The sequence below is a fragment of the Oncorhynchus kisutch genome, linkage group LG5 (assembly GCF_002021735.2).
Source record: "Oncorhynchus kisutch isolate 150728-3 linkage group LG5, Okis_V2, whole genome shotgun sequence".
Lineage (NCBI taxonomy): Eukaryota > Metazoa > Chordata > Actinopteri > Salmoniformes > Salmonidae > Oncorhynchus > Oncorhynchus kisutch.
In genome coordinates, this window is record NC_034178.2 from 26816535 (window position 1) to 26835433 (window position 18899).

General features: G+C 42.6%; 1 protein-coding gene across 3 annotated transcripts in view; it reads right to left on the reverse strand.

Moving 5' to 3' along the window:
• Positions 1-18899, reverse strand: part of LOC109890823 (protein kinase C and casein kinase substrate in neurons protein 1) — a 54528-nt gene that overhangs the window by 3207 nt on the left and 32422 nt on the right. For 2 of the 3 annotated variants that reach the window (XM_020482872.2, XM_020482871.2), the window contains exons 2-9: positions 15018-15136; positions 10324-10480; positions 3726-3961; positions 3381-3536; positions 2208-2383; positions 1936-2056; positions 1604-1734; positions 497-702 (exon numbers count right to left, since the gene is read on the reverse strand). In XM_020482872.2, the coding sequence (XP_020338461.1) occupies positions 497-702; positions 1604-1734; positions 1936-2056; positions 2208-2383; positions 3381-3536; positions 3726-3961; positions 10324-10480; positions 15018-15077 (1243 nt within the window). In that variant the 5' untranslated portion in view covers positions 15078-15136. Of the gene's footprint in view, positions 1-67; positions 128-496; positions 703-1603; positions 1735-1935; positions 2057-2207; positions 2384-3380; positions 3537-3725; positions 3962-10323; positions 10481-15017; positions 15137-18899 lie in introns of all 3 variants that reach the window. The other variant, XM_031824744.1, reaches the window with a different exon arrangement.

Consider the following 18899-nt stretch of genomic DNA (forward strand, 5'->3'; position numbering starts at 1 on the left):
TTGATTTTTGGTTGAAATCTGGGTTAAATCTGAGATGTGTGTGTTGATGACTTTTTGCAAACTGTACCTCAAACTGGTGCCAGTTCATATGCATGCCAGGGCCGTGGGTGTTGCTATTGTTTGTTTTCTTTTTGGGATGAAAAATGTAATGAGACAAAAAATAACTTCCTTTTTATCTCTGGAAACCTCGTATCCTACTGTTTGGTTTATATCATATATAAAATAAATAACAAAACAAATATATTTGAAAAGTTCAGGGCACAATTTAGTGTCTTTCTTAACAGCATCCAATCAACAGGCTCTGTTTCTAAAATGTTCAGTTCTTAGTAGTAGTAGTAGTAGTAGTAGTAGTCATAGTAGTAACTTTACTGTCCCAAATGGAAAATTGATTTGTGGCATTACATTTGAAAAAGATAGACATGGCAACATGACAAAAAAACACAGAATTACAACCAAACAACCAAATCGAGTTGTTAGTTCTCGTTGGGATTCTCACCTGCTTTAAAGGTGAGTTCATCCTGTTCCTGCCCGTCATAGTCATACAGCGCCCTCACCCGCACACCCTTCGCTGACTCCTCAAAGGGGTTGGCCCCACCCCCATTGGTGTCTGAGCCGGAGTTTGGCGCGGCCTGCTCATCGTCTGACCACTCTGCCGACTGGTCCTGGGAGGAGTAGGCCTGGTTCTTATCAGAGCTGCTCACACTGTGGAGGAGGAGATGTTTCAACATCATGGACCTTCATCATCCGTTGCAGAACAGTTGACCACAAGTTTCCACACAAGTTTCCTCCAGTAACTAGGACCACTATCCATCATCATGGTCATCATGTGACCAGCACAGAGGAGAAAGGGCTGCTGCCCCAGTCGAACCAAGCTGAGTGAATTGGAGATACAAACTGGATGTTTCACTTCCATTGTCCTTTAAGAGCTGATCTCTCGTACATTCATGTTGACCCAGCACGAGAAAACATGCAACAGAATACACCCCCCACTTCACTGTTCTGCTATGATCATACGGACAATGCAAAAACAACTGGAGTGACATCATCTTCTGGCCACTATAAACAGCCCTTGTGGGAGATATTACCAAACTCAACTGTGACATTTCACATCAAGTTAATGATACTCTAGCTTGCGATGACATTGCGTGCTTTGCAATTTATGAACTGTTGACTTTACATCCACATGAATCATTGTTGCTATCGCAAGGACATCCGATAAGACAAGACAAGATACATTTTATAGCCCCCATCCAATACGTGGGAAGATGGTCTTGAGCAAACAACAGATATAACATCTCATACACAGAATTCATACTTTGCCTATAGCACAATTCCCCATTGCACCTATGGGTCATTCTGGCTCGGACAAAGCTTGCTTGTCCAAGACTTACAGTACTTGCTTACTATTGCAAAATGCCAATTACATCACTGACATACTGCACAATGTAAAAACGAGATGTTTTGAGATAAATTCTGCTGTTAGTATCGTTAAAAAAATTAAAATGGTCTCTGTGATGACACTCGCAGTTATTCTACACGTTAGAGAGGCATATCTGTTCTACTACAGAAGTTAACCGTAGTGGTGGAGGTGTCTGAGACCTACCTGCCCCTGTCTCCAGCCGATGCAGCCACATAGTCCGGGGCCGCTGTCACGTTGGTCAGCATGATACCGTCTGCCCCTTTCTTTGACTTCTCTCGCTTGCTGATCATGTGAGTGATCTCAGGGTTGTACTCCTGGAAGGAAGGACGGAAAGAAAGAAAGGAAGGACGGACAGACGGAGGGAAGACAGGGAGCAAGCCATAGTTACCAGTCGAAGCCTGGTTGTTCCTGTTCAGTCAATGGGGGAAGTGAATTCAAATTCATTCATACCATGAGTTAAAAGTGATCAATTAAACATGTATTGTGAGGCTAACTGGGAAGCGGTGGTTGTGTACCTCAAACTGGGGCCAGTTCATATGCATGCCAGGGCCGTGGTTGTTGCTGAACCATTTCAGATCCTCCTGTGCGCTGGCAGAGGCGATGGTGTGCTCCAGGTCCCTGTACACTGTGGCATAGCTGAAGACAGACAGAGATAGACAGCAGTTACACCTCTGTTCTGACACATTCATCAAGACTCAGTGTACCATTATGGTGGTGCCCAGGTGGTGGGCCAAGGTGTGTGTGTGTGCGTGCGTGCGTGTGTGCACGTGTGTGAGTAGGGCCCTACCTTTGGTTCTCGGTGAGGTTGAGGTGTCGTTTGATGTCCAACAGCACCTCCCTGAGGAACCGCAGTCTCTTCTCCTCAAACTGCTGACACGTGTCAAACACTGTCTCCATGTTCTCCATGTACTGGGGCGTACAGTTCCTCAGCTCATCCAGAGTCTTCTCATACTTCTCCTTAGCCTGCATGGGGAAGATCACACAGTATGTTAATAACGTGTTAAGGGATAAACAACCACACTTGGCTGTACAGTTCAGAGCTGAGGAGTCATTGACCCCTACACAGTGAGCTTAACATTTGTTGTATTTTAATGTGTCAGGGACTTTTCATACGGGGTATTTTACTGTCAATATTCTACACATTCTACAGTGACTTTTCTTTTTCTATTCAGTTAGATCGTTCTAGCCTCTGCATAGCAAGGTCTTTAGAGGCTTGGGGTTACTGAGAAGTGGTGGTGATTGATGTTGACCAAGGTTGAATGATAATTAGGGGTCCTCTCAGTAGTTCTATGACAGTGTTATTGAACATAAGTCATGGCTCGAGTGGGTCAAGGGGCAGCAAGGCCGTGAAATCATCCCAGCAGAGTAAAGTCCACTATACTAGTAAATAGGTCCTCTCTGGGCTGTAGTTCTTTAACTGGTCAAGAAATACTCCTGGAACTAGTAATGGCAATGAGATGAGAGGCCTCACTAACATTGACTGTACTTTTGTTTATCCCATGTGTAGCTCTGTGTTGTTGTTTGTCGCGCTGCTTTGCTTTATCTTGGCCAGGTCGCAGTTGTAAATGAGAACTTGTTCTCAACTGGCCTACCTGGTTAAATACAGGTGAAATAAACATTTAAAGATGTATAAAAAAAAGAAGGAGGAGGAAGAGGAGGATTGAGCAATAGAAGGTGGCAACTGCAGGATTAAGCTCTGCAGTGTGTGACCCAGATTAGTCTTCAAATAGCTGGAGTTGATTTGATTCACTCTCTCCTCTCCACTCGCCGTGATTGCAGCTCTCAGTGTGAATACTGATTAGCAGAAAGGACTCTTCATGTGATGATAGCTGATGTGTGGTAATCAGTGTTCCGGCACAAAATGGCTGTCGTGTCTCAGCCAGGTGGGTGCTACTGCTATGCCTTGGTGGATGTAAGCTCTTACGCCCTGATCTGGGCAGTAGGGGTCTGGGTAGCTCACCTTCTGAGAATCGTGCTTGCACCTGTCCACCTTGTCCAGGAGCTTCTTTTGCTGGTCGGCCGCGACTGAGGCGTCTGCCTTGCTGTTGGCCTCTCTGATCGACGCCACCTTCTCCTCCTTACAAGCCAGGTGGTACGTCTTCTTGGCAGTCTCAAGCTGAGGAGAGAAGAAATTGTATATTTTAGAAGGACATGAACCCTTTGGGGACATCATTTCTATGCAAACGACTTCAAGGTTACAGCAGAGCATGGTGCATGTTCTGATCCGGACCTCAACGTCAATGACAGCTCAATATGGGGAAAATGCTACATCATTCTAAGTGTAGTTCAGGTGGTTGCCCCTCACCTCCTTGAGCTTCTTGGCCCACGGTTTCTGGGCCTTCTTGAAGCCTTCCTCTGCCTCTTTGGTTTCCTTGAAGCCTCCCATCATCTGTTTGTGGTAGGAGTCCTTCTGCCAGTTCTTCACCTTCTCAAAGTCATTGTTGACCAGGCTGTTCTTCACATCCTGGTGCAGCTCACTTACCTTCTCAGCCTCTGTCATCACTGCCACCCAGGCCCTCTCCACATTGCCGTACTGGGGTCCTGAGGGAGAGGGAGAAGGGGGAGGTCCATTAGCAATTTTAGAAACAGAATATTCCAGTATTACTTCATGACTAATAGCAGTTTTATTCCATGGCAAAACTGTCTAGAGAAAAGAAGATCCCGCACATTGCGTTTACGGTACTGACAAAACTAGAAAGAGTTTATTACAAATTCTAAAATGGATGGTTCAAGCCTTGAATGCTGATTGGCTGATAGCCGGGGTACAGTATATCAGACCGTATACACAACATGTATTTATTTTTACTGCTCTAATTAACGTTGGTAACCAGTTTATAATAGCAATAAGGCACCTCGGAGGTTTGTGACATATGTGCCTAAGAACAGCCCTTATCTTTGTTATATTGGCCATAAACCACACCCCCCTAGACTTTATTGCTTAAAAATAGCATGCACCCACTAAGCACAGCCTAATGCCGACGTTGTTTCGATGACTTTTTTTGGTCCTGTCCCGACATGTTTTTTTGGTCTGTTCTTGGTGTGGTCCGGACCGGCCTTGATTTCTGAACCAATCATAGACATCTATGTTTGGTCCAGATTTGGTCTGGTCCGGAGTGGCCTCGATTTCAACATCCACAGACATCCGGTCCGGACTGGCCTATATTTAGCCCAAACATAGACGTCTATGATTGGTTCAGCTTTGGTCGGTCCGGACCAAATCTGAACCAATCATAGAAATCCATGTTTCCCAAGTTTGGAAAGCACAGTACAGCACACTACAGTACAGGAGAGGAGAGAGGAGTATGTGGCTGAATGTGTCATGTGACAGTGGGTGATGGTGTTGATAGGTCAAAGTTTAATACATGGAATATGGGTGTGGTATATTGTATATCTTAAATGTATGCCTACATTCAGATATGGATCCCTCTTTTCGATATTAATTTCCCTTCCATTTTTTTACCAGTTATCTGGGGAAAGGGATGTTGTTTTGATTTGCCAATTCGTAGGCAAGTTCTCTGCATTTGAAGCTAATAAGCCCATGAAAACTGGTCTGCGAGGTTCTTGATATGTTTAGCAAGCTCAGACTCCATGTCATCAGCTAAGACCTTGTGTGTGCCTCTGCTACACAAAAAAATGGGTTCCAAAACGGTACTCCGGCAGTTACCGGTCAAGACCCCTTGAGGTTCTTGAGAGAACAGCCAAGGAAGTGAGAGAAGGGAATAAGTCCATTGGAGCAGCAGCAAGGGATTAACAAATAGACTGAATGACACTGAAGAGGCACATTGACAACAAGAAAAGAAAACAAACATGTTCCTGTGAGAAAGAGAAGCTACAACAAGGTGCTACCTAGAACCTAAAATGGTTATTTGGCTGTCCCCATAGGAGAACCTTTTGAATAACCCTTTTTGGTTCCACGTAGAACACTTTTGGATTCCATGTAGAGCCCTCTGTCTCTCACTTTCTTGGCTGCTCTCTCAAGAACCTCAAGTGGGGGGGCCAGACCTCTGCTTGTTTTACATTTGTATGCACGGGACATGATGATGTCTGCTCTGGAACAGTACAAATACACTATCTTGAGTTCATATGCATGACAGGTTGCAAAAACATTATGCATGTGAATAAAACTGACAAAATGCAATAAATCATTTGTATGGGGTATGGTGGCCATTGGCTCAACTTACCCCAAGGTTAACATATTCACTATATTAGCCCACACATATAAAAGGATGCACTTTCATTGTTGGTTCAAAACCCAGCACAAAACAATCTTAAAACCATCTACTTTGGTTTAGATACAAGCATCAAAGAACCTATAAACACTAAATGAATGAGACTTTGTGAAAATACTTTTTACTTACAACTTGAAGTGATGACCTCTTCCTAAACATTTGGGCAAATTATTCATTTTGTGTATGGTTTCCGAGAAACAAGGGGTGGCTCAATTAACCCTTTGGCTCAACTTACCCCACTCTCCCCCTACAGTAAAGAAAAATATATTATAGTTCAATACAGTACAGCAGAGTACAGTAAATAAAGAAAAGTAAAGTAAAGTTCAGTACAGTTCGGCACAGAAGAGCATGGCACAGTATAATGTACTGTATTGTACAGTACTTTAAAGTACTGTATTGTACTCGACTGTACACTACTGTACTCTACTGAATTAAACTCTACTGTACCGTACTCTACTGAATAAAATGTACCGTACCATGCTGTACTCTACTGTACTGAGCCATACTGTACTGTGCTGTTCAAACTTGTGAAACATAGCGTAGATGTCTGTGTTTCGTTCAGATTTGGTCTGGTCCGGGCTGAACAGATTTGTATGTCTGTAACCGCTACTGAGAATGTTATTGCAGTTGAAGTGGGCTGTTGGTTTATTCTGTAGGTTGGACTAGTAAAAGTCGATTTTAGCCTACTGTAGATGATTCGGGAAGGAGAGGGTAAAGAGGCGGTAGGACTGCTGACAGCAGAGTATGAAAAGCCACAATACTACGCCTCTAACACACATTCTCAGCAGCCTTCACTATCCCATACAGTTCGCCAAGAAAAAAAGACTAACAAATAACCTTTGGTAATTCACCTCTGAACTCGTTGGCCTATATCTTAACCCTAACCTGGATAGAAGAGAATAGACCACCAAGCACACTCATCTGTACAGACTCTACCTCAGGCCTACAAACACTGGACGAAGGTCACATTTCACGTGGAGAATACAGCAGGTGTAGACTTTACCGTGAAATGCTTGATTACGTGCCTGTCCCAGTGAGTCAGTTATAACAAATAATAATACAAAGAAAAATAGTAACACAAGAGGAATAAAAGACACAATAATGGAGCTATATCAGTATCAGTACCAGATCAATGTGCAGGGGAATGAGGTGTTTGAGGTAGATACTGTATGTACATGAGGGCAGGGTAAAGTGACTTGGCATCAGGATAGATATTAATAAGAGTAAAATAAAGAACAGAGTAGCAGCAGCATATTATGAGTGCAAAAAGTGTGTGCGCGTTTAGTTGTCTCTGTTTGTTTGTGTTGTTTCGGTGTCCGGGTTTGGGTTTGTGGTGTGTTGGTATGAGTGTTGGTGTTGTGTGTGTGTGTGTGCATATGTAGTGTATGTGAATGTGTGTGGGTTTTGTGTGAGAGTGTTTTATTAGTCGTATGTATGGGATACACATGGTACCAACGAAATTATTATTTACAGGTTCCTTCTCGACAAAGCAACAACAATAAGAAATAATAAAAGATAAGAATACAAACATAAAGTAAATGTAAAATTCTCAATAGAATAATATATTCATGTTAACATAAGCATAATTACAGGAAGTACAGGTTCCAGTTGCAGAGGGTGGTGTTCAGACCCAGGGCTGTGAGCTTGGTGTCGAGCTTGGAGGAAATGCTGAAAGGTAGTCAATGAACAGCATTCTCAAACAGGTGTTAATCTTGTCCAGATGTGTTACGGCGGTGTGAATAGTGTTGGAAATGGCATGTTCCATAGATCTGTTGGAACAGTAGGCAAATTGGAGTGGGTCCAGTGTGTGGACTATGACCAGCCTCTCAAAGTGCTTCCTGTTGACCGGGGTGAGTGTGACAGGGGGATAATCATTTGGGCATGTCACCTTTTCTTGGGCTCTGGGGTGGTGTTCTCCTTGAAGCAGGTGGGGATTTCAGCCTGGGACAGGCTGGTTGAATCAAACCATAACTAAATGCCTCGATGCCTGTCTGCCTGCTTTACATTGCAAGCCACGGCCCCTTGACTCACTGTGAACGGGGTGGTATACCTACTAAACTGGACTTTTCATGACAGCCAGGTAGGCTATATTCCTGTTGTAAATATAAGCAATGTACTTAATATTAGAAAAGTTGAGAAATAAACATAGTAGGCCTAGCCTGTAGAAAGCTCATGGGATTCTCCTCTTTTTAATAGAGGCCATCACTCTGTTTTCTTGCATAGCCTATAGAAATGTTGCACAAAATGAGCTCATGGGCTCTCTTGAAGTGTTTTGATTATATTTTCAATTACATTTGCATTGATGTCAGGGTGATTAGAGGGACATTAGAGTGCCAGGCAGTTAGCAAGTTTGGTAGGCTACTAACCATCAGCAGCATCATAGCTTGAAAACGCCTATTTAGCATGACTAAACGGTTACATGGAATTTGACTGCCTTCGTGACTTGTGACCGGTAATACGGTAATACGGTCACCGTAACAGCCCTATTCTGGACAGGTTTTTGGTAAGTTGGAGAGGGTGAAACTTATTCCCAGGGATGTGATCGTTCTTCTGATCGTTTGCCTTTGATGTCGTTAGGTTTGACAGCGAAAGAGGACATGGTCTGTCGTTTTTGCTGCAGGACAGTTGAGACATGAACCGGTTTAGTTTTTTTCCTATATTATGGAGACGGTGGTTGAGGCCGTTGTGAGCTATTCACATTGGGTGATGATGGTTTCTGATCATCTTGAAATTAATTTGTGGTTATTGCTTATTGAAACCAGTGGGTGAATGGAGTGTAAATGTCTTCCTTTTCCCCTGCTGTCCATTCCTTTTGCCGTTAGTCGAACAATAGGTCTGGCCTACGCGGGTGGCCTGCTGCGGGTGTGCAAGAGCATGCCCCCATCCACATCGATGGGCCTGTAGTGGAGTGGGTAGAAAGCTACATGTTCCTTGACGTCCACATCACTAAGGACTTAAATGAACATGGTCCACACAGTCCCGAAGAGGGCACGGCAGCGGCTCTTCCCCCTCAGGAGGCTGAACATTTTTGGCCCTCGGATCCTCAAAAATGTCTACAGCTGCACCATCGAGAGCATCTTGAGTGGTTGCATCACCACTTGGTATGGCAAATCTACCTCAGTTGACTGCAAAACGCTACAGAGGGGGGTGCAGAGAGCCCAGTACATCACTGGGGCCGAGCTCCCTGCCATCCAGGACCTCTATGTCAGGCGGTGTCAGAGGAAGGCCCAACTCCAACCACCCAAGCAATAGACTGTTCACTCTGCTCCTGTCTGGAAAACAGTAGCAGAGCATCGGCTCTCGGATCAACATGCTGAGAGACAGCTTCTACCCCCAAGCCATAAGACAAAATTATTAATTAAATGGTTACCCGGACTATCTGCAGTGACTATTTGCACACTAACAAGGCTATACACTCACGGGAAAAGTGTCCTCCTTTCGCTATTTAAGTGCATAGGTGCATTTAAGTGCATACATGTATTTTTTTCCACTGCCCCTGTTTCGAGACCGGTGCATTATAATGGTGCATTCTAAATCAAAACAAATTTCACACATATATTATTTAGTATATGTAAAGACAAGATTAAATCAAGAATAGTCTGATGGGTGACAAGGTTTGTATCACAACTAAAGTGGCCAAATAACTTCTTAAAATTAAGCACATTAATCTGCTTTACAAGGGGTGTAGAGCCTAACTGACATATGTAAGCAGTGCATGAGTTTCAAGATTGGGGAAGATTTTTTTCACAGAAATGCACCTTTATAAAAAAAGCATAATCGCATTTGCAGTAACTTTTGATAATGGTGTTTTCCCGCTAACGGAAAATTAATATAGCATACTGCCTTGTGTGCATTGCAGCGCTTATAATGTGAAGAAATAGCTTAAAATGTTGATAAACTATTAGGCTAAACGTTCATCTGTTGTGTCAGCCTTTTTTTTATGCTAGTGGTTGTATTAATTTGGGATCTATCATATCCCACAACTGCCCCAGACTATGTTTGGAATATTTATTTCTCGCACAGAATAGAATATGTCAACTTTTGTGGGGGATAGTAGATTGACATAGGCTAGTGCTTTTGATGTTCATTAGGTCTACTCATCTTGTTGGCTGACAAAAAGTAAATGTGGACAGTTCTTCCATTATCTTCAATATGCACCTCGGAAGTGGATACGTACTCGCACAGTTGCGTCCCTGATGTATCTGTCTTCACTTGTAGCCTGTGAGAAAGACCTTCAGAGCACGCAACACTCAGGGAGAAGGGCACAACGGCTACTGGCCCGAAAAGGCATGGATTCTTTTAGGGGGCGTTATGGCCACACAAAGGGGATACCGCCGGGAAATTGGAGGCCTTATCAAGTGCTTGTCAAATTGTAAATGAGAGACTGATGAAGTGTGTACAGCCTGTGCAAAAATCAAAGCTGAGCTCATGCCTTTCATGCAACATTTTTCAAATCATCATTAGTGTTGCATCATGCAGCCTTACAATGTATCCAGAAAATGTGTTTATTTTGACCTTTTATTCTGAACCTAAAATGAACATAACTTCAACGTCTGGAAAATACGTCTTTTCGACGTCTTTTGTTTTTGCTAACTGGGCACCAACATGTGGCAGTAACTCTCCAAAGCATTGTGAGCTTCTGGGTTTGTGTCTTCCCCCTCCCTCCCCTCGTACCTTTATCCACCAGCTGTCTCCATCTCTTGGACCAGTCGGTCAGCTGCTGGCTGTAGGCCTTCTCAATTTTGGCACGCTCCTGTATACAGTTCATCAGGTCATTGCAGAGCCTGTGGCCATCATCAATCCGCTTCACAGCACGCTTGTAGTTCCCCACCTTTCATAGGCACCAGAATGAGAGGCATTTCAATTACGTTCAACACATTCCACCTTAAAAGCAAATTTATGGTAATTCCGGTATCTACATTGGCTGTACCGTATTTGGCATGGACTCGGACTCGGAGGGCTTCATGCGGGCAGAGCTCTTCCCGAGTCCGGCAGAATCATATTACTCTGGGCTCTGGCTAATGGTACTCGGGCCGAGTCCATTTCAGCTCATCCAGCACGATTCACTTTTTCAGGAGTAGGGCCATTTTAGTTTTTTATTCAGCAGGGGATGAAATACAAATTAAAAAAAAAAAAAAAAAAAAATGTGATATTTAACCTCTATCGAATTTGCTAGCTCATTAAAAGCTAAACTGTGTGATAGTCTCTGCGGTCCTAAAGCTGTCAGAGATGGTCCCTAATTTAGAGAATCTCTGATGGTATGAATGCTTTTACTACAGGCCATTGTAGGGTTTTTTGTAGTTGCTGTCCACCTAATTGAAAAGTGCACATTCACTTCCATATCGTTTGTTCTAGGCAACCAGCATGTAAGATAAAAGTGCACAATAATACAGGATATCCTTACAACAATGCACTGCCGTTAAAATGCAGTAAAACTGTGGTACAATGAAATAATGGTTGTTTTATTAATGGCATCTGGTTGCTTACTGTGTGTGTTGGCTTCTAATGGTAATACTTTGTCTGTGTTAGCCAATTACACGGTTTATTATGCTGCACATTTTCTTCTGTTCAATTGAATGCAATTTTGATGTTCATTTATGACTAACTACATTTCTTTTCAGGGTTGAACAAGTAACACATAGGCCTATGCATTTTATTTCAATATCCTATTACAATTTACCAGGGTTTACAAAACTCCCTTTTTTAAAAATCAATAATTAGTCATATTATTGCACCTGAATTTGACCTTGAAAATATGACTATTATATTTTCCCTTAAAGCTTTTAAGCAATTAACATAATGTGTGCAGTAGTTGTATTTTCATTTCAGTAGCTAAATAAGGAGGTGGGCATATTTCAGTAGCTAAATAAGGAGGTGGGCATATTTCAGTAGCTAAATGAGGTGGGTATATTTCAGTAGCTAAATAAGGAGGGCATATTTCAGTAGCTAAATAAGGAGGGCATATTTCAGTAGCTAAATAAGGAGGGCATATTTCAGTAGCTAAATAAGGAGGGCATATTTCAGTAGCTAAATAAGGAGGGCATATTTCAGTAGCTAAATAAGGAGGTAGGCATAAAACTTGGATTGGAATCTGTGCCTTGCTTGCAGCAATAGATCTCTAATCTGCTAAATGGTAGTCCCTGTTCTCCTGCATTCTTGTTTTACTTTTGTAAGTAAAGCAGTGGTTTGTTGGGGAGAAGAACATCAAGGAAACTGACAGATTTTATAGCTAGCTAACGTTAGCTCTCTGGCTAATCGTCCATGTACATTTACATTTGTACCTGTTGTAGGCATTGGTTGTACCTAGCTAGCTTTTTGATATCTGTTTAGTTAGTGACAGTAATTGTGTGCATGTGTGTGTGTGAATATTGTCATGTCAACATTTTGTCATGCTAGCTGTGTGTGTGTGTGGGAGAGAGATGGTTAATGAATACACATACAGGAAACATTGATTGTGTGTGAGACATAAGCTGGCCTAATTCTTGAAACGTGTACCCCCAATGTGGATGTGAATTTTAATTTGACAATACAATACATTTTGCCTATCCCTACTCCCCTTCAACACGAATTCTAACAATACACCTGTCAAGTGCCTATTTCATTTCCTGATTATTTTTTAAAAACAGGAATATTCTAGCTTGGAAGGAAGGATAGAGGAGGGAACAAAGGGAAGGAGTACATTAGTTATCCAGTCTGCTGACTGAGAAATGTAAACAGTCTATCTCTCTAAGTCCGTCTGTCTGACTGCAAGATTGCTGAGGGGCAACAGACTTAGAATAGCAAGTACATTGACTAACTTAGTGAAGACCTTAGGTAATGGTTAATTATGATTAGTCTCAGTTTTTATAGCTCCGGAAACATGTCAATGACCTGATGCGAGGGGAGAATCTCAATTGCATACACCTCACTTTCTCATCCAATGGGTTTTGAGAAGGAAGTGAGGGGAGAGGATGCAAAGAGTATGACATTGAGATTCTCCCATGGCCTCTACAGCAGTGCTTGGCCACCCACTCAGTTAGCTGTGACCTATTCTGCCACATCCCATGGAAAGGAGTGAGCAGAACTACCCCTTCCTTTGCATCAGGTCTCACAGGGACTGGATTCCCCAAGAGGTACATGCTATTCAGCTGATGAAGCGCAAGAAGAATGTTATGGCAGGTGTGTCGAAATGCTTGTGTTCCTAGCTAAAACAGTACAGTAATATCTAGCAATACACAACAATACACACACATCTAAAAGTAAAATAATGGAATTAAGAAATATATAAATATTAGGATGAGCGATGTCGGAGTGGTATTTGACTAAGACACTGTATAATAGAATACAGTATATGCATATGAAATTAATAAAGAAATATACAAACAAGTGTGCAGAATGGAGATAAGAGGAATAGCTTTGCCAATTACACCCATTTCTAACTATGTTTGTGGCAGGAGTGATATGACAAACACAGCTTTTGAAATATATAGTATTGGATTGTCTCTTTACGCATACTTCCATTTTTTGCATTTACCTTTTTTTTTTTAAGACTGCCAAGCTGTTCTCAATTGGGGGAACCTCTTGTCTGGGACAATGTCCACAGGATTATGGGACGGCGTGTTTATAAAAAGTTATTTATCAAGCATAACTTTACCATTTAGAGATGAGTAAAATACTGTCATTATCCAACTCCTGTCTAATGTTGATATTCTCTTTTAAAAAATGTTTCAGAGTGATGACCAATGAATTAATGACCCACTTCAATATGAAGGGACAGAGGAGCGAACATGCCTTCGCTACCACTCATGTGTGTTCCATTGTAGTTGGTAAGTAAATGTGAGCTGTTAAGACATTTGACATAGACAATTACATTTTTTGGGTAGATTCTCTTAAGAATATTTTACTGTGTGTTACTGTTCTGTTGTGTCCTGCATACCCACATTATGCCAATCGTTTATAAAAAAAAAAAATATGCTTAGAGAAAGTGGCATGAAAAGCCAGAAAACTCAAGAGGTTGATGTGTTGCAGGCCCTCTGGAAAGTCCTAAAATATGCCCCTGATCGCCATGGTGGAGGAGAATGCAAAGTATGTGTATGACCTCTGTCATTGCCAACAAAGGGTATATAGCAAAGTATTGAGAAACTTTTGTTATTGACCAAATACTTATTTTCCACCATAATTTGCAAATAAATTCATAAAAAATCCTACAGTGTGATTTTCAGGATTTTTTTCCTTCTCATTTTGTCTGTCATAGTTGAAGTGTCCCTATGATAAATTACAGGCCTCATCTTTTTAAGTGGGAGAACTTGCACAATTGGTGGCTGACTAAATACTTTTTTGCCCCACTGTATGTATTTTTTAACTGACAAATAAAATCAAACAATCAATTCAAATTGTGCAACGGCCAATTGATGAATGGAAAGCGACATCTGTCACAAAACACCAAAACATTTAATGACATTCGGGAAAAGATGGCATCAAAATGTTGACAATCCGATTTCACCCCTAACTGATCATTGTCTGCATCCGGCTCTGATCATAGTGTAACGAAACAGGCAGGAAGAGTGAGCTTGTCTGTGGTGGTCTGTGGTGAACCCTCAACCTTCTGGCCTGTAGCCTCACGTAGAATCGACTGTGCCACAAAAGCATGCTGAAGTGGCGAAGTCGATATCCACGTTTATAAACACAGGGTCGCTACAGTTATTGTTATTTGTGGTCGTAAACATTATTTTGGATTAATTCTATGAAGGGGGAGGGTGTTACAATCATGTGAAAATATTTGTAACTTTACTTTTCCTTTACTTTATGCAGATGTAAAAACAAAAAATAAAAATGTTGTAGATTTGTTTTTGCCATTGCTTGATCGATTTTAAAAGTAAGAATATGTTGTAGATTTAAACTTTATTGGTGCCTATGGAAACAAATATAAATGTAATGAACAATCTTTTCAATATCCACATTTATGATTTATGACCAGCTAGTCAGGTAGAGATTACAATTATGACCAACTGGTTGTATGGCGGGTCAAAAAAATATGTAATTCTGGTCAGTAAAAATACTTCCTTTTTCAACTAGTTTGCTACCAGAATAAGACGTCATATAACGACGTCATACTGACGTTCCGGTCACCTGTCAAACGTGTAATATACAGCAGCAGTAGTCCCTAGAGTGGGATACTGTATCATACACACAGACACACACACAATCCCTCTACAACCGCAGCCCTAGTCAGCGGCCTGTCACGCTGCCAGCTCTGCCGCAAAGCCATAGGAGGGTGATGCAGAGCGTGGACACCTTGGTTACTGGTCCAAATCCCAGTTCCACTTAAAGGGATGACTGACTTTATATGAATGTATCTCTGTAGGCAAACAGTTGTGGTCTGTTCTCACCTCCCAGAAGCTGTCTGTGCCATCCTCCTGGCTGGCCGACTCATCATAGATGCCAGACATGATCCTAGATGGCTTGAGGAGGTTGTGGGAGTCTGCAGCAGAGTCACGGTCGTCATGCACTGAGGGGAGGAGAGAGAGGATCATCAATAATAGCAATATAATGGTGATCAGTTGCTTTTATCCAAACTACAAAAAATATGCAAAGAGGCCATTTCAGAGATTGCGTGTGGGAATTGAAAACCAACTATTTAAGTGGTCCATGTGAATATAATGTTCCCTTTCATAATATCATGACATGTTATTCAGATGTAGAAGATGTGAAAGAACTAATGACAGAAGAGCAACAGAAAACAACAGTTTTATTCAGTCACTGTCCTCGCTCAGTCCCTTCAAATTCAGATATACAGTAGGCAAGCTACCAGTTTCAAATACAGGAGGTAGTATTAAGAAAGTGATCAAGTTGCTCATCCTGAGAATGTACACAGACATTGTGCCAAGACACATGATTTATCTGTTAAAAAAGCACTGTTTGTCTGTTAATAAAGGAATCCCTGATGTGGCCCCTTGCATTATGGAGGAGTCAACGTTACCCAGCTAGCACATTTGGTTCCTTGGAAGTTGTGGGAACGTATGTTTTTGGTTTCCCATTGGTTCAGGGAATGAAGCCATACGTTTCCTGACAGGTGGAACTGAACACTTTTTAAATGTTCTGAAAACAGAAGTGAAAATGTTGCCTGTTCTGGAAACTAAAATGTTTAGGTTGCAGGGAGGTTCTGAGAACACTTTACTGAGGTTCCTTGAAAGTTTTCCTGTGAAGTGTAATTAACATTCTGAGAAAGGAAATTATAGGTTATTTGAAAGTATTAAATATGGTTCAGATAACATTCCTTAAGTGTTGTGATTGTTTTAAGCATAATTTAAGTTTATTTAGTTTATTTGCATTGTTTGTAAGTGATTTGTTTTAATTATTTTGTACATAATATTGCTGCTTCCGTCTCTTATGACTGAAAAATACTCACTACGGACTGGCAGAATCTTTTTTTTTTCAGATTTTTTTTCCTTTAATGAGTCTGACGAGACCGACGCAAACGACGCAAGCGTGAAGAAGAGGCAGAGAAAAAGAGGCAGAGAAAAAGGGGCCGGAGGGCGGGCTGCGTTCTGAGAATTTGTAGGCGATCGAATAAACCCCCACTTCTTTCCATTCTGCTATCAAACTTGCAATGTTCGGAGAATAAAAAAGATGACCTATAAGGAAGATTAAACTACCAACGGGACATTCAAAACTGTAATATCATATGCTTCACAGAGTCGTGGATGAACGCTATCAACATACAGTTAGCTGGTTATAAGCTTCACCGGCAGGAGAGGTCAGCGGTGTCTCGTAAGACAAGGGGTGGCAGACTATGTATTTTTGTAAATAACAGCTGGTGCATGATATCTAAGAAAATCTCACACTATTGCTCACCTGAGGTAGAGTATCTCATGATAAGCTAAAGACCACACTATTTACCTAGAGAGTTTTCATCTGTATTTTTAGTAGCTGTTTACATACCACCACAGTAAGAGGCTGGTACTGAGACAGCTTTGAATAAGCTGTATTCCGCCATAAGCAAACAAGAAAACGCTCACCCAGAGGCAGTGGTCTTAGTAGCTGAGGACTTTAACGCAGGGAAACTTAAATCCGTTTTACCAAATTTCTATTGGCATGTTAAATATGCAACCAGAGGAAAAAGAACTCTGGACCACCTATACTCCACACACAGAGATGCATGCAAATCTGACCATAATTCTATCCTCCTGATTCCTGCTTAAAAGCAAAAAATGAAAGCAGGAAGCACCAGTGACTCGATCAATTAAAAAGTGGTCAGATGAAACAGATGCTAAGCTAAAGGACTGTTTTGCTAGCACAGACTGGAATATGTTCCTGGGATTCCTCCGAAGGCATTGAGGAGCACATCACATCAGTCATTGGCTTCATCAATAAGTGCATCGATGACATCGTCCCCACAGTGACCGTACGTACATACCCAAACCAGAAGCCATGGATTACAAGCAATATCTGCACTGAGCTAAAGGCTAGAGCTGCTGCTTTCAAGGAGTGGGACTCTAACCCGGAAGCTTATAAGAAATCCTGCTATGCCCTCCGACGAACCATCAAACAGGCAAGCGTCAATACGGACTAAGATCGAATTGTACTACACTGGCTCTGAAGCTCGTCGGATGTGGCAGGGCTTGCAAACCATTACAGACTATAAAGGGAAGCACAGCAGAGAGCTGACAGTGACACGAGCCTACCAGACGAGCTAAACTACTTCTATGCTCGCTTCGAGGCAAATAACACTGAAACATGTATGAGAGCACCAACTATTCCAGAAGACTGTGATCAAGCTCTCTGCAGCGAATGTGAGTAAGACCTTTAAACAGATCAACATTCACAAGGCCGCTGGGCCAGACAGATTACCAGAACGTGTACTGCGAGCATGCGCTGCCCAACTGGCAAGTGTCTTCACTGACATTTTCAACCTCTCCCTGTCCGAGTCTGTAATACCAACCTATTTTAAGCAGACCACCATAATGCCTGTGCCCAACATCACTAAGATAACCTGCCTAAATGACTACTGACCCGTAGCACTCACGTCTGTAGCCATGAAGTGCTTTGAAAGGCTGGTCATGGCTCACATCAACACCATTATCCCAAAAACCCTAGACCCACTCCAATTTGCATACCACCCCAACTGATCCACAGACGATACAATCTCTATTGCACTCCACACTGCCCTTTCCCACCTGGACAAAAGGAACACCTATGTGAGAATGCTATTCATTGACTACCACTCACCATAGTAACCTCAAAGCTCATCAATAAGCTAAGGACCCTGGGACTAAACACCTCACTCCGCAACTGGATCCTGGACTTCCTGACGGGCCGTCCCGAGGTGGTAAGGGTAGGTAACAACACATTTGCCACGCTGATCCTCAACACAGGGGCCCCTCAGAGGTGCGTGCTCAGTCCTCTCCTGTACTCCATGTTCACTCATGACTTCACGGCCAATCATTAAGTTTGCCGTTGACACAACAGTGGTAGGCCTGATCACCGACAATGACCAGACAGCCTATAGGGAGGTCGTCAGAGACCTGGCCGTGTGGTGCCAGGAAAACAACCTCTCCCACAATGTGATCAAAACAAAGGAGAGGATTGTGGACTACAGGAAAAAGAGGACCGAGCACGCCCCCATTCTCATCGACGGGGCTACAGTGGAGCAGGTTGAGAGCTTCAAGTTCCTTGGTGTCCACATCACCAACAAACTAACATGGTCCAAGCACACCAAGACAGTCAGAAAAGAGCACAACAAAAACCTATTCCCCCTCAGGAGACTGAAAAGATTTGGCATGGGTCCTCAGATCCTCAAAAGGTTCTACATCTACAATATTGAGAGCATCACCGCCTGGTATGGCAACTGCTCGGCCACCGACCGCAAGGCACTACAGAGGGTAGTGCGTACGGCCCAGTACATCACTGGGGCCAAGATTTCTGCCATCCAGGACCTCTATGCCAGGCGGTGACAGAGGAAGGCCCTAAAAATTGTCAAGGACTCCAGCCACCCCAGTCATAGACTGTTCTCTCTGTGATCGCACGGCAAGCAGTACTGGAGCGCCAAGTCTAGGTCCAAGAGGCTTCTAAACAGCTTCTACCCCCAAGCCATAAGACTCCTGAACACCTAACCACCCCCCCCCCCCCCCACACACACACACTCTTTTACACCACTGCTACTCTCTGTTGTTATCATCTATTCATTGACACTTTAATAACTCTACCTACATGTACATATTACCTCATCTAACCGGTGCCCCCGCCCATTGACTCAGTAACGGTACTCCCCT